Source organism: Papaver somniferum, chromosome 2 (assembly GCF_003573695.1).
Source record: "Papaver somniferum cultivar HN1 chromosome 2, ASM357369v1, whole genome shotgun sequence".
NCBI lineage: Eukaryota > Viridiplantae > Streptophyta > Magnoliopsida > Ranunculales > Papaveraceae > Papaver > Papaver somniferum.
In genome coordinates this window covers 136,566,530-136,586,300 of record NC_039359.1, presented here as the reverse complement: position 1 = coordinate 136,586,300, position 19,771 = coordinate 136,566,530, and the positions used below count along the sequence as shown (strand labels likewise).

The 19,771-nt window shown below is 40.6% G+C and overlaps 2 protein-coding genes across 3 annotated transcripts; one reads left to right on the top strand and one right to left on the bottom strand.

The window, feature by feature from the left end:
• Positions 1 to 5,253, top strand: LOC113349213 (putative ABC transporter B family member 8). Of its 2 annotated transcripts, XM_026593143.1 has the most exons (10): positions 151 to 172; positions 249 to 375; positions 481 to 535; positions 619 to 797; positions 1,072 to 1,529; positions 1,725 to 2,265; positions 2,350 to 2,529; positions 2,624 to 3,910; positions 4,243 to 4,658; positions 4,759 to 5,110. In XM_026593143.1, exons 2-10 carry the CDS (start codon positions 271 to 273, stop codon positions 5,108 to 5,110), a joined length of 3,573 nt encoding a protein of 1,190 aa, XP_026448928.1. In that variant the 5' UTR covers positions 151 to 172; positions 249 to 270. The 2 variants fall into 2 exon arrangements, with proteins under 2 accessions (XP_026448927.1, XP_026448928.1); XM_026593142.1 differs by having other exon boundaries at positions 1 to 375; positions 4,759 to 5,253.
• Positions 4,375 to 8,347, bottom strand: LOC113349214 (cell division cycle protein 123 homolog). The gene is made up of 3 exons (XM_026593144.1): positions 8,124 to 8,347; positions 6,272 to 7,380; positions 4,375 to 4,508 (listed from the first exon to the last, which is right to left on the bottom strand). The coding sequence occupies exon 2, from the start codon at positions 7,302 to 7,304 to the stop codon at positions 6,294 to 6,296; it is 1,011 nt and encodes a 336-aa protein (XP_026448929.1). The 5' UTR covers positions 7,305 to 7,380; positions 8,124 to 8,347; the 3' UTR covers positions 4,375 to 4,508; positions 6,272 to 6,293.
• Positions 8,348 to 19,771: the final 11,424 nt, after the last annotated feature.

Here is a 19,771-nt window from a genome sequence, read left to right as displayed (position 1 = left end):
GTAACAGCTTAATCTACATTGGTTCTTTTGTTTCAACATTGTTTAGCTTTGTCCATTATATATCAGTTCTTATATATTGATCAGTTGTTTAAGCTATTTGTTGAATCTGTCGTAACAACTATGAAGTCCTCCAAGGAAGAAAATGATAAGTTAGACAAAACATATAAGAAATGTAACGAGAAAAAATCGATATCTGTAATCTTCAGATATGCTGATTGGATTGATGTTTTACTAATGTTATTGGGTAGTTTTGGAGCGATAGGAGATGGAATGGCAATCAACTGGTTCTTAGTGTTCTCTAGTCAGATTATGAACACATTGGGGTATGGTAAGCGGGCAGAGAATCAAGAAACTTTCATGAATGGGGTTGAAAAGGTTAGAATATCTATAACATGTACTTAGACGCATTCATATATGTGAGTTTGTTTTTGTTTTCTATGTCAGCAAGAAGTGTCCAACTTTTTTCTTCTGTATTCTTAGACCATCATGCACTTTGTTTACTTGGGACTAGCTGTCTTTGTCGTGGCTTTCATGGGTAAGTTCAAGATCTTATGTACAACTATTTTCATGGCTTTCGTTATTGTTTTACGCTGATTCTCACCAAAAGTGTGTTTACAGAAGGTTACTGTTGGAGTTGGACGAGTGAACGACAAGTTCTTAGGATTCGGCTCAAGTACTTGGAATCAGTTCTTAGACAAGAAGTCGGTTTCTTTGACTCGCAAGAAGCATCTACTTCAGAGATTATCAACAGTATATCTAAGGATTCTTCACTTATACAAGAGGTTCTAAGTGAGAAGGTACATATTATAAAACCAATATCCTAATTAAGAAAATCATATCTAGATAACTAAATGATATGTCATGAGCATGTACGAGTACGACAACTACTCCGTTGTTCTTTTGATTAGTTTTCTCTAAAGTAAAAGTGTCAAATATACATATTTTTGAATCATGAAGCGCACTAGTGAGCTAACAATCAAATCAATGATCTAGAAGAAGATCGCATCTGATAACGATCGATAACACATAGAAAAATAAGCTTACTTAGTTGAACTTGTTTTATCTCATCAGGTACCCTTATTCTTGAACCACACATCTACCTTTGTATCCGGACTTGCATTCTCAATATACTTTTCATGGAGGCTCTTCTTAGTAGCATTTCCCTTGCTATTCCTACTAGTAATTCCTGGAATTATCTATGGGAAATACCTTATCCATCTTACAAGGAAGTCAGCAAAGGAGTATGGCAAAGCAAACACTATAGTAGAACAAGCTCTAAGCTCAATTAGAACCATCTATTCTTTCACGGCCGAAAAAAGGACCGTCGAGAGGTACTCAGCAATACTAGATCTAACTATGAAGCTTGGGATCAAACAAGGTCTCGCTAAAGGACTAGCGATAGGAAGCACTGGGCTAACATATTCGATATGGGCATTGCTTGGTTGGTATGGAAGTCGATTGATAATGCATAAAGGGGAGAGTCCAGGAAGAATTTACTCAGCAGGACTTTCTTTTGTCATGGGTGGTCGGTATGTATCTTTTCTTATCACTAAAATCATACTACCTCCGTTTCTGGAAAAGAGTTGCTATCATTTTTTTCAATTTGATAGTAACTCTTTTCCAGATAGCAACTCTTTTCCATAAACGGAGGGAATAGCATTTTTATTTTTATCCAGCTGTATCGTGCATGGGTTCATGACTATAACTTCGTGACGGAGATGCAGATGTCTTGGAGTGGCTTTTCCAGATATTAAGTATTTCACAAAAGCATCCATTGCAGCAGCTAGACTGTTCGAAAGGATTGATCGGGTTCCAAAAATTGATGGGGAGGACGTAAAGGGTCTAGTTTTAAACCAAATTCATGGTGAATTGACATTCGACCATGTCCAGTTCACATATCCTTCTGCACCCAATACCATTGTCCTCAAAGATTTTAATCTCAAGGTTCAAGCAGGGCAGACAGTTGCTCTAGTTGGTGCAAGTGGGAGCGGGAAGTCGACCGCAATTGCATTGTTGCAAAGATTTTATGATTCAGATAAAGGAGTAGTGTTGATTGACGGTGTAGACATAAAGACGTTACAGTTGAAATGGCTAAGAGGAAACATGGGTCTTGTTAGTCAAGAGCATGCTCTTTTTGGGACATCGATAAAGGAGAATATCATGTTCGGGAAACCAGATGCAACCATGGATGAGATTATAGCTGCAACAATGGCAGCTAATGCTCACAATTTCATTAGGCAGCTACCAGAAGGGTATGAGACTAAGGTAAGGTTCTATTTTCCCAAATGTTGAAAGAGTGCACTTTTTGGTCTGGTCATAAAAAATATCTGACACTGAGGCAATTGTTAGGTAGGAGAATGTGGATCTCTTTTGTCTGGCGGCCAAAAGCAGCGGATAGCCATCGCTAGAGCCATCATCAGAAATCCAGCGATTCTCCTCCTTGACGAAGCAACCAGCGCCCTGGATTCGGAAGCGGAAGTACTTGTCCAAAGGGCCCTTGATCAAGCCTCAATGGGAAGAACCACACTGGTAGTTGTCATTGCATTAAACAACGTTCAATTATTACAGATCATGCATGCATGTATAACAGCCTCTGTACTTACTCTCATATGTTGTTGATCAGGTTGTTGCACACAAGCTCTCCACCATAAAAAATGCTGATCAAATTGCAGTTGTTCATGGCGGTTGCATCCTTGAAATAGGATCTCACAGCGACCTCATTACCAAGACAAATGGTCACTATGCAAAAATGCAAACGCAATTCAGGAATGATGACCATGAACAAGTCTCTGATTCTCATGTTTCTTCAATCACGAGAAGCAGTGCACACCCACTAAATAGCTTAACAATGTCTAGCCCAGCTTCCTTTTTGGCTTCGCCATTTCCTGTTGCTAAGTTACCTATCGTTGCCCCATCTTATCCTCCACCATCATTCTATCGGCTTTCATCCATGAATTCTCCTGAATGGAAGCATGGGCTAATTGGTGGCCTTTCTGCAATAACATTTGGCGCAGTACAACCCGTTGCAGCAATAACTATTGGAGGCATGATATCCGCTTTCTTCGTCCATAACCATGAGGAAATGAAGGCTCGCATTCATACCTATTCCTTAATCTTCTCCTTCCTTTCAATCATCTGCATATTAGTAAATGTCATCCAACACTACAATTTTTCCTACATGGGTGAACAGCTAACTAGAAGAATTCGATTACAATTGCTCGAAAAGCTCCTTACTTTTGAAGTAGCTTGGTTTGACCATGAGCAAAATTCTAGTGGAGCATTGTCTTCTAGGCTCAGTAATGAAGCTTCCATGGTCAAGTCACTAGTTGCTGATAGGATCTCTTTACTAGTGCAGACCTCTTCAGCTATAGTTACAGCAACAATTATGAGTCTACTTGTAGCATGGAAGCTCGCATTGGTCCTTATCGCGCTTCAACCGATAACTATTTTATGTCTGTACATTCAGAAGGTGTTACTCTCAAGTGTCAGTCACAGCATTGTTAAGGCACAGCATTTAAGTACCCAGATTGCAGTTGAAGCAGTGTACAATCATAGAATTATCACTTCTTTCGGGAGTGTAACGAAGGTTCTTGAGCTATTTGACAAAGTTCAACAGGAGCCGCGGAAAGACGCAACCAAGAAAGCATGGTTTATGGGCATAGGGATGGGCTCTGCATTGTCTGTCACCTTCTTGTCGTGGGCTCTTGAATATTGGTATGGTGGTAAACTAGTAGATTCTGGTCAGATATCGGCTGGAGATGTTTTCAAGATCTTTATAATATGGGTAACCACAAGCAAGGTTATCGCTGAAACTGGCAGCATGACGTCTGATCTAGCCAAAGGTGCAACTGCTGTTGCATCGTTATTCGAGGTGCTTGATCGGCAAACCCTGATTTCAGGGTCTCACCAAGTAAGAGGATCTTCTAAATCTAATTTCTGTAGTTAAGATGCCGTGAGATTCGAGTTTGCTGACTCGGACCGTTTTTTTCTTTTTGTTTGAGTCAGATTTGACTCCCGACCTGTCTCGGACCTGTTTGACCAAGCCACTGACTCGCAAACTTTTTTTTGTCAGATCTGACTCAAAAAAACAAACATATCTAGGCTATAATAGCAAGTTATTTGATTTTCTACAAAATAATCTGCAAGGCCTAGGCGATAAAATTACATACGAGTTACAGAAATCATCATTCATTATGTCCAACTCCATAAGCATGCAGTTATTGACTGAACTGTGTCTGACAGGTAGGCAGCGACGTAACAGGAATGAAGCTGAACAGAATGACTGGAACCATGGAGCTGAATAAAGTTGACTTTGCTTATCCAAGCCGGCCTGATCGCCTAGTGTTGCACCAGTTCTGCTTAAAGGTGGCAGCGGGCTCAAGCATCGGCCTTGTTGGAAAAAGTGGTTGTGGAAAATCAACGGTGATCGGGTTGATTCAGAGATTTTATGACGTCAGTGGCGGAGCAGTAAAGGTGGATGGAGTGGACTTGAGGCAACTTGACGTGAACTGGTACAGGAAGCACGTAGCAGTTGTTAGTCAAGAACCTGTAATATATTCTGGCACCATACATGACAACATAATCTTCGGAAACAGTGAAGCATCAGAAACGGAGGTAGTGGAAGCCGCCAAAGCAGCCAATGCACATGAGTTCATATCGTAAGTTTCATTCATCTTACAATTTTATCAAGCTTCAGTAGTTCCATTCCACACGAATCTGCTTTTACTCAATGGAAGTCTGAAATTTATGCATGTACAGAACACTAAAAGAAGGTTACGAGACAGAATGCGGGGAGAGAGGAGTGCAGTTATCAGGAGGACAGAAACAAAGGATTGCCATAGCAAGAGCCATTATTCGTAACCCAATTATACTCTTACTTGATGAAGCTACAAGTGCTCTTGACGTGCACTCAGAACAAGTTGTACAAAAGGCACTAGACAGAATAATGCTCAAAAGAACCACCATTGTAGTTGCACATCGATTCAACACAATAAAGAAGGTCAACTCAATCGCCTTTGTAGAAGAAGGAAGGGTTACCGAACAAGGAACTTACCAGGAACTTAACAATAATAAAGGGTCATTCTTCAATCTTGCTAAACTTCAAAAATGACTACTTAGACATGCGCCTATTTCCCTTTTTTATTTGTTCTGCAACTTGTAACTAGACTAAAATCCTAATAATTTTTTATAGATCAACAAGTATGTTTAATACCAGTAAGAGACTCCTTACGAGTCTTCGAGGATTCCTTTGTACGAAATCATTCAAATGAATGCGAAAATCATCCATCATTATAATGTGATTGAGCCCTACCATGTTAAAACTAATTTCAAGTGACCAAAGCAGCAGAAAGAATGGGAAATATAATTGCAAGCTTTCAATTGTGAGAAAAGTTATACACAGAAACAGAAGTAAGAGAAAGAAGGCAATAACACAACAGAGTGATAAATGTTAAAATACGTTCACCCAAGTCAACACACAGAAAGTTAACTTATAAAACAGAGGTTCTAAATCTGAAAGTCAAACGAGAAAGAACACATTATCACAATACTACTCTTTTCAGGATATAATAATAAGTGATTTGTTTTGTAATTTCATTATGTTCATTTAGATTGAACTTTAAAGTTCAAACAGCTCTAAGATACCAAGATCAGGAAGTACTATTAACGGTAAAACAAGATCACTAGCAATACAGAAATTGATCAAAAAAGCTGAGAACAACATACAGGTTAGTGGTTACACTAACACTTATCATTGGAAACTAGGAACGAACAACACTAAAACTAAAACGTTCATTGCTGGGCATAATGACATGTCTAAAGTATAACCTACCTGCATCCTAAACTACGTTCATTTCCTATGAATATACTTACAGTAGAATCAATAAAACTCGAACAAGGTTCTACAAAACAGTCTTATCACTTCTACAGAATCAACAACCCAGTTTACCAACTTTCTATGTATAACCCACATCACTAACAATCGCTGGTAAAGGAGTTGGGTGTTTTTACTATGACGCATCCAACTATGAGAAATGAAAAAGGTAAAAATAATACTAGCGCAATGTTCTAACCCACTTAAAAGCTCAAGTTAAGAGTGAGAAATTTGTTTATCTCAGAGAACATTTTGAATTTTATCCAATTCAAGCTCAATATTATGAGTCATAATTCCTCTATTTTGCAAGAATAAATCTAAAATTGTTAACAGGTTGATTATAAGATGCATATGAGTTGATACTTAAACCAATAAAAGTTAGATCATTGCAAAACTAACCTTGTTAATAGACCTCAAATCCTTAAGCACCAGCTTCAGGAGATTTAGACTGCATCCTCAGTTCCTCATCAGCGTTCCTCAAGAACTGATCCCAGCCACTACCCGGGCTTGTATCCAAGTAATCATAGGGTACTGCAGTCTTCAAACCTGGTCTAACACCACATCGTGTATCAATAATTCGAAACTGAGCAGAATCGCCATTTTCAACAAGACCCGTTTCCAACTCTTCCCAATTGAATAACAGAGGCAGTGTAAAGGCTCCCCAAGGATTGAAATCAATAATCTTAATCCTCCCATCCTCGGTCACATACACATCGAAAGTGTAATCCTCTGACTCAAATACCTTTTGGACATTCTCCATGAAGAACTTCTGGATCGAGATCTTAAGAACGTCTTTCTTCTCCAGAAGGACAGGATAGAATGAGGTGACCTCTCGCTGAGAGATTCCAACAAGGAGACGATGGCTAACGAAACAACGAAATTCCATCTCCGGATGGAAAGATGGGTACCATTTTCGAAGAGCTAAGTAGAACGTTGATGGCCTTGAAGAGGTTTTATCATCACAAGAATCAAAGGCGTGGCAGAGATCATGCGTTAAAGTCTCGGAGGATTTTAACAAGAGTGCAATTTCACTGAAGGAGGTGCATTTCAAGTTCCCTGTCGTACTTACCCAAGCAGCGTCCTTGGGAGCACTCCAATTAAGTTTAGGGAAAACAGCCCCGTCAAAAGTCTCAATTGTTTGTTTAACAACCAGTTCGAGTTCTGGGAAACACGGTGGTGGTGAAGGTTGTTCAGATTCATCTTCAGAATCCTCTGGAACTTGGAAGTCGTCTTCTTCTTCAGGATTGCGGATTCTTTGAGGCAATGCATCTTCACCAGTGATAGACTCAGGAAGCAGGAAAGGTCCAGAATCATCCAATAGGTACTCAACAAAGAGTTCTGGAAGCTCATGAATTTGGGTTTTGATCGAAACAGACTTGAATTTCGGGTACCATTCTTGAATCTGGCACCTTTTAACTTCTTCTTCTTTCATCTTCACGAAATTTAACAAAATTCAATATGCACAATGCAGTACAAAACCTGCTTTTGAACGTCTTCTTTTGTCTTAACTGATAAATAAGAAGAAAGAACACCATTAATATAAGTTCAATACGAAGCTTAAGACAGGGATGGCAAAGATAATAAAAAGGACTGAGAGTATCTAAAACTAGTTAACCCCTAGCACGGTTCAACAATCACTTAGCAACCAAGCATTGTAGAAAATTGTTTAAAATTGTTTTACTGGAGACCCTCAAAATGCTACTAAGCTCCACGAGTGCATCTATTCTTTCTTCGTCATTTCTTTTCCCTATGGGCGTATCAGAGTCCATTTCAGACTCAATCTCCTAACCAACACAACAGGGCTAGTGTCTACTTTAATTATGCTATCTGATCCTGTAACCATTTTTGTATTGTTGGATTTTACGCCCACTAATTCTGGGTTATCAGAGTTACCAATAGCACAGGTATCCTCAACCACAACGCTTCGATCATCACTAGTACCACTTGCCTAACTAAACATAAATTTCTCAGTACAAAGAAAACTGAACAATTTTCATGAAGTACTTTCTTTGCAAATTTACACATTATTGGGAACCTAGATAATACAATGCTGCAACTAACAAAAACCCTAACTTTATTCACCATACCACACACATTTTTTTTCTCCTAATAGTTTCCTCAAACAGGTATCGTGCATTAATGATAACTAGAAATTTTACCATTTAATCAGACTTGTACTAACCAAATGAAGAAAACCCACGATTCAGAACACAAAACAACATGATTTTAACTACAATGAGAATAAACATACCTCACTAAAGTGTGTAGTTCGTTCTCTTCAGGGTGGAAAAGGGTTAAATAATTTTCTTTGAGATACAATCAAATCACTACTGGTCAGAAACAAACATTAATCGTGTCGTCTCTGCAAATTTCTAGGATTGATGATCACTTAGAATCGTATTTTTCCACCGAAGAAGAATAAAACCATAGACCAGAAAATACCCGGGTTTTTACCGAAGTGTGTTCACGCAAGCATTTGTTTTCTTCCAAACTTTGCGCGTGCTAGCATTTATCCCCCAGAGGCGGTCAGAAATTTAGGGGTGTACACCGGGCCCGGCAGGTCAGCCCTAGCTCAATTATAGCACAGGCCGGGCCGGGCAGTAGCAAAATTTTAGCGCCCATTGCCCGCCCATACCCATAAAATACGTCCAAGACATAATTCAAAAAAATATATATATATATAGTTTAGTTTTTTTGGCTTAATGAACGATGATATATTTGTAACTCGTTCAAATGATAGTTTGAGCAATTCATATTCACTACTGTGAAATGTAAGTCAAAATTTTCTTCAACCTCAATAAATTGTCCAAACTTGAAATTGAATTTCTAGTGAAATCCATCACACTACTATAAAAACTTTATTTCACGCTATCGGGTAGTCAGGTAGGTCGGATAAATAAACAAGTTATCGGGCAGGCAAACAGGTCGGACTCCAATATTTGACCGAATGCCCGGATCCGCCCACTTATAATTATCGGACAGGCAGGGCAAGACCGTGACAGGCTGCCGGGCGCCATGAGCTCCTTCAGACCTAGGCGGTACATGGCAGGTCATGGGCTTCCGAGCATTTAGTACACCGCTAGTCATAATGAGAGAAATCTTTGCGGTGTTTGAGCTTGAGCAAGTACTCGAGCGTATTGCCAACGCTGCCAACTCACGGGGCACCAGTTCACTGATAAGGATCCCAAAAGTTCATACAAAAAATTGTGACGCAAGATCAATAAGAAAAGAAACCAGGCCAAAAAAAAGGCGGATTTACAAAATAAAATTAATTGATTTTGTCAAAATATTAAGGAAATCCTGTAAAATGTCATGACTAACCCTTGACTAGCCCTATTAATGTTAAGTTATTACAAAACTAAAATTAATATATTAAAAATTATAAATTATATAGTATTATTATTTTAGGAAATATTTTAATTATACTGCTTTTGTTATGGAATCCACAATTATAACTATCCATAAATGTTTTTATTTTAAAAAAATGACTATTAATACAAAGATATTGAATTTGATTTTTTTCCCTATAAATGGTAATAATATTTAAGATTTAGAATTAAGTTTATATTAAAAATAATTTTATGATTTCTATTAGGTTCTTTTTTTTATTTTTTAATATTAATCGATACAAAGAGGGTCCAACAAAAAATTGGAGGGGATCCTAGCAACAAGCTGGCCTCCCACACCTTTCTGAATTACAATCCCTAATTTGTGGAAAAAGAAATTACATTTCTTAGTACTAACATCAAATCTAGACAAATGGTTGTGAAGTCTCTTCAAAAAGTTCACCATGTCATCCCCAAGTTCGTCAAACGTGGTAAAAGTCGTGGCACCAAACCATACCCATGGGACAACCACTTTTCCGGGTACTTCTTATTTTTGCGGGTAATAGCATTACTTAAGGCTAACCCCGACTGAAAAGTGCGAACTCCTCCCCCTGTGAAAGGTGAGACGGACCCCAGTAACATCTATACACACATCTCACCCATTATCCAAATTATAAACTAGGATATCAGCTGGGCGTAATGCACAACCCTCATTAGACATGAAACCTAAATCAACTTCATTTTTAGCCGGAATCCCCGTCGTGAAACACATATCATCAATAGTATCACGGACAAGGTCGTGTCGAAATTTTAGACCTACCTCATGAGCACGGTGCAATGTATGATCCCCAAAACAATCCATGTCCCTTTTCAATCATGGGTTCGTGTAATTAATGGCTATGATCCCCCGGAAGTTACAGAAGGCGATGTAATTGTTCCAAAGGATATTGGTGAATATGATCCTGCCGAGATTCTCGCTGCAAAGCAAAATTCTGACGGATTAAATGCTATCATCCATGTCATTACCCCAGATCTTCAACACCATGTGACTACGTGCACAAAGTATAAAGATGCTTGAGATATCTTAGAAACTGTATTCGAAGGAAATTCCTCTGAAAAAGAAGTTAGGCTTCAAAACCTAAATTCTGATTCAGAAAACCTTCGTATGGCTGATGAAGATTCATTTGTTAAGATTAATCACAAAGTGTCTGAAATTTTTAATGCATCTTTTGCATTGGGTAAGACTATTCCTGAAAAGGACATTGTGATGAAAATTCTCATATCGTTGCCAGCTAGATACGATTCTAAGAAACATGCCATCATTGAAAGAAATAACCTTGATACACTTTCCAGAAATACTCTTGTTGGAAAGCTAAAGATTTTTGGTCTTGAACTGAGCAACAGAGAAAAATGTCACATGCCTTGCAATATTTTTGGTGCATCTGATAAAAAGTCTCTACATCCAAAATTGATTGATACAAAGGATGAAAATTGTTTTAATTCAACTCTTTCGTTGTTTGTACAACAGTTAAAGAAAACTCTTAGACATGGGACAAGAAAGTCTAAAAAGAAATCGTCGTCAATCAATAAAAAAGATATAAAAGTTCACAAAGACTATCACAATAGAACTTGTTCCAAGTGCTATAAAAGTGTTCATAATGTCTCTGGTTATCCTGATAAGGAGGTGTTTGTGGGTGAAAACCGTTTCTGCCGATTTCGGTAATTTCGTGTGTATAGGTGAGAAACGAGTTGAAACCCTAAACAATGTACTGCACGGGAGTACTTTTGATTCGAGAGATCAAACTGTACAATCCTAGCCTAAACCAAGAAATGGTTGTTCCCGGCTTGCTTCGGTCACAAAGTGAAGGAGAAGGGATGGTCTTAAGGAGGGAAGCGAAGAAAGTGTTGAGACTAGAATAGTTGATTCTGGAAGTGTGGGTGTTTTGTGATTTGTATCAGAAAGTTGAACTGGCTAGCTGGATGAGAGCTATCAGATGATTTCTGGATGTGGTATTGTTCTCCTGACCAAAACTTTTTCTTTGGTGGAAAATAGGTGAGACTTATTTATACAAGTCGCAACAAAATGTACCCTGGTCTCGTGGGAAGTGGAAACGATTGAGTGGTGGAAGAAGGAAGTAACGGGTAACACATGGAATTTATGTTTCCATAATGAAGGATACGTTTACACCATTACTTCTTGCCATTACTAATCGCCCCGATTTATGATACTTTCTGTAACGAGCGTATTGCACACCGCACGCTGTAAACCGCCAGAGCAATACCCTGATGAGTATCCCCCAGTTTGTGACATGTTTTGATGTCTAGAGTGTTTTCTTGGAAAACATGTAGCACTTTGCTACGTGCGGCAAGTTAAAAATGAGAGGCTTGTCGTAAGTAAAAAGCATATGTGATGCTAGGCTCGTTTTGGCTAGTCTCCTAAAACTTTCACGAGTTGAACGTCTTGGTGGCGAATTTTGATGGATGAGATTACGTCTCATGAGGTAGAATGTCCATTGATTAGGGACGCATCTTGTTGTATAGCGAAGTGGCGCCATTGGCATAGTAGCGCCTGGTGGAGCCATGGCATAACGACCTGCCAGTGGTCGTGGCATGGTGGCATGCCAGTGGTCGTGGCATGGCGACATGCCAGTAGCCGTGGTATCGCGGCATGACAGTGGCCGTGGTATAGCGACATGCTAGTAGCCATGGCATGGTGGCATGCCAGTAGCTGTGGCATGGTGGCATGCCAGTAGCTGTGGCATGGTGGCATGCCAGTGGCCACGGCGTTGTAGCATGGCCAAAGTTCAAGATTTGGCTCTGTGACTAAAGTTAAGGCTTGGCGGCATGGCCAATTTAGGGTTTGGCACTGTGGCCAAAATTAGGCGCCGTGGCCAATTTAGGGTTTGATGTCGCGCTCAAAGTTTAGGGTTTGGCGGCATGGTCACTCAAAAGTTGCCACAAGCCTGTTAGTTTGGTGGCGAACTTGGATGGCTGAGATTGCATCTCAGGAGGAAAGGTAGTCGTCGATCATGGATACCTTTAATTGGCAGTGGCGCCTTTAACTTGCGCTATCGGCATTGCGGTATGGATGGCATGGCTCGTGCATGCCTTCGGCGCGGTTGCACGCTTAGCATAGCCACTGAAATTTTGGCACGTTGGTGTGGAAATCTTGCCTAAATTAGGGTTTGGCTTGTCGAAACCCTAATTAGCCTATATGGCACGTCGCATGGGGTGAGTATCCATGTTTGGCGCATTTGGCATGTGCATCTGGCATGTGTGCCTGGTATGTGCGCTTGGCATGTTTGGCAAGCTGCTTGGCATGATGGTGCGTTTTTTGGGAAACCAATTGGCTTTGCGGCATATGGCGCGGTTTCCTTCTTTTCAACATTGTGGCGAGTTTAAAGCGACCTGATTGGTCGATGGGAAGTGGGGCCGACAAGCTAGGGCGTGGCCACACTTCCAGTGCGATGTGGCGGATTTAATCTCCTAGTTTGGCTAAGCATAGTTTTTCGACTAACGGGGTCTAGTGTACTGCGCGGGGCGCGAAACCCTAATTTTGCAAATTAGTCGGGTTTATGAGTTTTTTATGAGTTATCACAATAATTGACTGGACTTTGTATGCTGCCACAAAAATCCTTATCTACAAAATATAGTGTGCTTTCCGTCTGAGCATTTCGTGCGATGGCCTTAACTTTGGTACTTGGAGGTTCATGCTACTCCGCTGCGAGTGAACACAAATCCGTCATGCCATACCGATATTAAGGGTTCTGCTGGGGAACATAGCACAGGAAAGTACTCAGTGAGTCTTGTATTGGCGAGGTTCCGAAATTTATAGAGTGTTTGGGATGGTTGCTACATTCGCCAGTATGGATAAATTTCATGTAAATATATTGAATGGCTCAATAAATATGTTGGTGGAGAGGTTAGCACTCACGGCACTGTTTCCTTGCAGAGTGACGTCACATCAGATGCAAGGTTTTACGATTTTAACCCTAAGCTAAAAACCACCATCAACATTAAGTCCTCTGCTTAGCACGTAACAGTGGCATTGTTGCGGGGTAAGCATGAGATGGTGACAGACGAGAGTAAAATCGGAAGAGCAAGACGTGAAGAAATTGCCACGAAAATTAAACTAACCTTTGGTGGAAGGCATGAGGAATATGTGATCATTGTGCTGGCGGCTTTTGCATAAATTCGTCTTGGTCATGGGATGTTGGCACCAGTGCGTCATCTTTGGCTACTGGTTGTGGAATGGTTCATGGTGCCGCTGGCAAAGGCATTGGTTAGGACGCGGTTGGAGTTGGCTTGGGCTGCGAATGGCACTTGGCAGGAGCGGAAAAGTTGGCGCTGAGAAGGATGCAAGTTGTTGGTGCTGGATAGGGCGTGGAGCCGTTGGCGTTGGTGGCTTTGCCTTGCTTGGTCGTGACGCTGCTGGCTTGGCTTGGATTGGTCGTGACGCTGCTGGCTTGGCTTGGCCGCGGAGATGATGCTGGCTTTGGCGTGGAGTCGTTGGCGCTGGCTTGGCTGTGGCGCCGTTGGCTTGGGTTAGCGCGAGCTGTTGGCGCTAGCTTGTCTTGGTCGTCTTCTTGCATGGTTAATGCCTTTGTGGAAAGGAGAATAAAATCCAGGTACGCGTCCACGCCAGGGTTCCGATCTAGGAAACGTATTCCTCCTTTGAATGTTTGACCGTTTTATTTTTATCTTCATTAGGGTTTCGACAAGAGATTTCATTGAGGCTGATTTTTTGCCTGTCATGTAAGCTCATCGCGTTTGCTCAGCATCGTTTCTCTCTAGGATTTCCGCAGTATATATGCTGGTGAAACTGTATCATCCTTCCCAGTTCAAGGCAAAGGTTTCTCTTGTTGAATCCATATTTATTTCATCATGTCAAGCGCAGGCGGTCTGGCTCTTGCGACAATTCCCCCATCCGGATTATCCGAGTCAAGAAGATCATACCGGTATTGTTAGAGCATTGCTCGGTCGAACTCGCATGCGTTACTATCTCAAGCATGTTTGTCGATGTTAGTGATCAAAACTATAAGTCTTGATTTCTAGTCTACTATAGCTAAGGTCTCGGACTAGGATAGAAAGTGTAGTTGAGCTCAAGAACTCCATGGAAATCATCATACAAGACGAAGGACTACTCAAGGAACCGGTGGATCTTCATCGACTAAAAGGTATGTGGAGACTTGAACTTATCTATCACTCAAAAGTCTATTTATCTCCTATCTTGAGACAAAAGTCGTTTTTCTATATAGACTTAGATTATACAGATTTGTTATTTCGAGCTGAGTTTATCTCGTCTATCTATTTATCGAAATATGTGTTGGTAAGATTTCGCTTTAACCAAGTTCATCTTTACCTAGTGACGTAAGTCATGACAAGTTTCAATCACTTTGGAAACTGGTTACTTTGACGAAAAATAGTTTGTGAATAACAACTACAGAATATCAACGTCCTCTAAGAATGTTCCAATGATTGAAATGAGAGTTTAGATTATATAACTATTAGAGGATATAAGCATTGTTGTGGAAAAACATATATGTACAAGTCCTTATTCCTTGAACCGAAGTTTACGAACTTTGTTGATCAAGAGAAACGGAATATGGCGTGAGCCAAGTCCGCGAACTGGCGGAACTTCTCGACCCGAGAATTTCTACTGGAGTTTGTGAACTCCTTCCGTGAACTTAAGTTCGCGAATCCAGTACGCGAACTTGAGTAGGTTATATCTAAAAACGATGTTTGTGAACTTATTCTTATATAAACTAAGGAATGCAAATTGCAAACCGTGGCTATATAGTTCATGAACCAATTCGAGTGAATCAAATCATTTTTGCTTCGATTGTGTCTTGTGTAGTTACATAAGATTTCCTTGCAATTGAACAACTCTCTAACTAGTTCATTTGAGTCATTTGAACTAGTTATGGTGAAGAAGAATATGGTTGATATGAAAATGATCATATGGCTAACCATTTTGTTGACTATTGTTGATCCAACAAATGTACAAGTTTGGGTACGGTTACACAAGCCTAGAAACGTGCATTTCATTTGTGTGTAACAAGCTAGTTTTCGATCTAACGGTTGAAAGATATTAGCTTGAATCTAAATCAGGTTTTCATATAACGGTGAATATTGAATGCATTTGTTACCAAGCTAACATTGATTGCAAACCCTGATTTGAAAGACTGTATAAGGGAGAACTCTAGCAACTGGGAAACCTAATCCCCACACCTTGTGTGTGATACTAGTTGTGCTAAGCTAGAGTCGATTCTCCTTTAACCTTTGGTTTCTTCTTCTAAACCAGGTTAACGACTTAAAGACTTCATTGGGATCGTGAAGCCAGACCGATACTACTTTCTCGTAGTTGTGTGGTCTGATCTTGCTGTTTTTATCGTACGAGTACAATTGTAATAATTGGCTTGAGATTGATATCTCCGATAGGCAAGATATAAAAGAAATCACAAACACTTCGTCTCATCGTTTGTGATTCCACAATATATTTTTTCGCTGCGTCGATTAGGATTATTGTGAGGTGATTGATAATACTAGGTTGTTCTTCGGTAATATAAGTTTGGTTTATCAATTGGTTCTTGTTCACCTTGATTTATCAATAGACTGAACAAAACTCGTAGGTATATTCATGAGAGACTGATTTATCTATTACCGTCCACTTTTCTGTGTGATACAGATTTGTTTATTAAAGTCTTCGACATTGGGTCGTAGAAACTCTTAGTTGTGGGTGAGATCAGCTAAGGGAATCAAGTACGTAGTATCCTGCTGGGATCAGAGACGTAGGAGCATAACTGTACCTTGGATCAGTGTGAGATTGATTGGGGTTCAACTACAGTCCAGACCGAAGTTAATTTGGAGTGGGATAGTGTCTGTAGCGGCTTAAGATAGTGTGTGTTCAATCTGGACTAGGTCTCGGGGTTTTTCTGCATTTGCGGTTTCCTCGTTAACAAAATTCTGGTGTCTGTGTTATTTCTTTTCCTCATTATATTTTGTTATATAATTGAAATATTACAGGTTGTACGTTGTTTAATCAATTAGAATATCCGATATTTTGGTTGTTGATTTAAATTGATTGATACTTGGATATTGGTTTTTGGTACCATCCAAGTTATCTCTCTAGTATTTGATAAAGACTCGCAGATTTCTATTTGCTTGAGTATATATCAAATCAAGAGATTGAGATATAAACTCTTTGATATTCTTTTTATCTAGATTGAGTTTGATTGTCTAGTTGATTCTCTAGAAAGTATATTGGAGTTTTTCCATACAGATTGCTAAGAGAAATATTGGGTGTGGTTGTTGTACCCCCACTTTTCCAGGTATGCTTTCGTTAACCAATTGATATTTCTTTATTATTGCTGGCGAGTGACGAAGGGAGACTTTCTTTTGCGCAGAGATATCCAACTGGGACATGTGTGACCGTCGTTGATGATGATGATCTGACCGCCCCCCTTTATTCGAACCCGAGCACACCGGCCGTTGCTGATCTGGAAAATGCTGATTTGGGTATCTCTTGCCATGAATATCCCAATGCAGGCTTGTCATTTGAAATCCTCATGAAGTGTTTATCTTCTAGCTACCGAAGCGTCGGTAAATTCTTAGTGCGAAAGGAATTCGTAACTCTGTATACGAAAATATGGAGAAGATATGGCCATATTGCCACCAGGAACGTCGTGAAGCATTGTTCGTCGGCTTTGGTTACCACAGTGAATTGTCTCCTGCCTATGATTGTTGAAATGGAAGGCACATCCATCCACGACGTCACGGAATCAACTATTGAAAGGTGGGAAAACATGGTGTCTACTTGTGAATCACTTGAGTTTAATGTAAGTTGCCTGCGGCATCGCCTTAACATTGTGAAGGTTGACAGAGCCAGTATTCTTGTCAACGTCGTTCCTGCCACAAAAGCCATTTTGGAAGAGGAGAAGACTCTGGTCGTGGAATCCCAAAAGGTGGGAAAGGATATCCAGGACTTGAAGAGTAGGACTGAAAGATATCAAAACAGGTTGAAGATGATGCTTTCAAGGAATTACAATCTATTGGACGGGCTTTTCTGAGTTATGTAATTGTGAGACGCCTGGTTTTCTTTCTGGTCTCGAACATATGTATTATTATTTTTTTGTACTGGTTTTTGGAGAAATAAGATAATTTTCATTAATATGATTTGACTAAATTAAATTTGATAACTGAGATGTGAAGGAAACAGAAAAATGTCTGGCTAGCCGTGCTATGAGACGGCGAGAGGTGGGGTAAGGGTTAGGCGTAATATGCCTTGAGCCATTTTTCATTGATGACTGTTTCCAATCTTCCTCCATCTTTATGACAACCTTGTAGTATCCACTGTTATATGCTTTGGTGACCACATAAGGCCCTTCCCATTTTGGGGAGAGTTTTGATGCTGACATGTCTTGTTGTATGTGTTTGGAGGTCTTCAACACCAGATTCCCTACTTGAAAAACTCGAGGTTTCACAGCTTTTTCGTATGCTCGGGAAATTCTATTATATATGCTTGCGCGTGATCCTCTGCTTTAGCTCTTCTGGAATCCAAAGTGTCTAGCTCCGCTACCCTGGCATTTGTTGTTTCAGCTTCATTCCATTGAACTCCGTTTGGTTTGACAATCCTAGCCGACGGGATTTTAATTTCTACCGGGAGAATGGCGTCTGCGCCGTATAGACGAGGGAATAGGGGGAGGCGCCAGTAGAGCTCCTTGGTGATGTCTGTTATGCCCAAAGCGCCATTGGCAGTTGTTCATGCCATGTCCGAGGGTTGTCGTGCACTATCCGTCTAAGGATTCGAATTAGAGTCTTGTTGGTGCTTTCGGCCTTCCCATTCCCCTTGGGGGTAGTAAATAGTGGAGAAGACTTGTTTATTCCATATTCTTTAAGTAACTCCCGTACCTGCTTTTTGGCAAAAGGAGTGTCTTTGTCGGTGATGATGTGTTTGGGCACGCCAAAACGACAAATGATATATTCCTTAATGAACGCTGCAATTGTGGCTCCAGTAATCCCTAGTAAAGGGATGGCTTCGACCTATTTTGTGAAATACTCTATTGCGGCTATTATATACTCATGTTGTTTTGATGACGGTGGGTTGATTTTCCCAGTGATGTCGAGTCCCCAGCTATAAAACGACCACTGACTACTTACCGAATGCAGGGGAGTAGAGGGTGCGTGGATAATATTTCCATGAATTTGACATTTGTGGCATCTTTGAACAAAAGAAGTTGTATCGTCTTCCATGGTCGGCCAGTAGTATCGCTCGTGTATTTGGAGAAACAACTTCTTTTTCCCTAAGTGCTCTCCTTCATGCATTTCTTTCAGCATGATTGAGATTTCTGCCTCGTCCAGGCATCGTAACAAATCTCCTCCAAAACTTTTTCGATACAAGATTCTTTCATGGAATATGAATCTCTTGGATCTTTGTTTCATCTTGGTTGCGTATTTCTTGCTTGCAGGGAGTATGTCGTCGCGAAGATAACTGATGTACGGCTTTTTCCAGTCCCCGGCATGGTCAACAAAAAAACTTCCAATTGATGCGGCGGTGCTTGGAAATTGGAGCAAGATCCTTGGAGCAATCGAGATTGAGTCTCCATTTCTGGCCAGTAGTATCCAAGGCGTTGCAGGTGACGATAAAGTGTTACCACCAACGTTTGTCCGTAAATTTTGCTATGAATACGGTTAAGATGTTGTTGTGCCTCTTCGTCTCCGAGGCATCTTGACAGGGAACCATCTGAGTTCCGGTGGTACAACATCCCGTGAAGCTTGAAGAAGTTTTGCAAGATCTTGAGACTGACCTTTCCGTGGGAGAGCGAGTTGTTAAGCTCTTGGATAATCGGTGTTCTCCAGTCATTGTTTTCAGTCTCCTCAGGTTGCGAGAGCCATGTCGAATCTATGGTTCGTCTCTTCATTGTCAGGGTTTCCTCTAAACCTTCGAACTGCAGCTTTGATGCTAAAGTGGCTAGGCAATCAGCATGTTTGTTGCTTCTGCGGCCAACATGTGTTATGGTCGCATCGGCGAAATAATTTAGCAGCCTTTGTGCCTCGTATCTATGTGGGGCCAATCTCACTTCATTTAGTGTGTACACTCCATTCATCTGGTTGACCAATAATTTAGAATCACCTCTTATTTACAGACGCGTGGCTCCGGCTTGTTTGGATAATGACAATCCTATGAGAAAGGCCTCATATTCTGCTGAATTGTTGGTGCAATAAATGTCTAGCTTAAAGGAATGCGAGAAGACTTGACCCGTTGAGGATACTAGAACCACGCCTGCTCCTCCGGTATTATTGCTAGGGGTGGCAGAGCCATCAAAAAACAATAGCCACGCTTCTTCTTTGACAAAAGAGATTTCCGGAAAATCTCTAGGAAGGTCCTCGTGTAGCGCTGTGGTGTTCTCTCCTTGGAAAGATGCTAGCAAATCCGCAACCTCTTGTCCTTTGATAGCTCTTGGGGAAGCACACGTTATATAAAACTCTGACATTTGGAGGAGCCATTTGGCTGTCCTTCCTATCAGGGCCGGTTTTGAAAGAAGGAACTTCACAGGATCAGACTTAGATATCA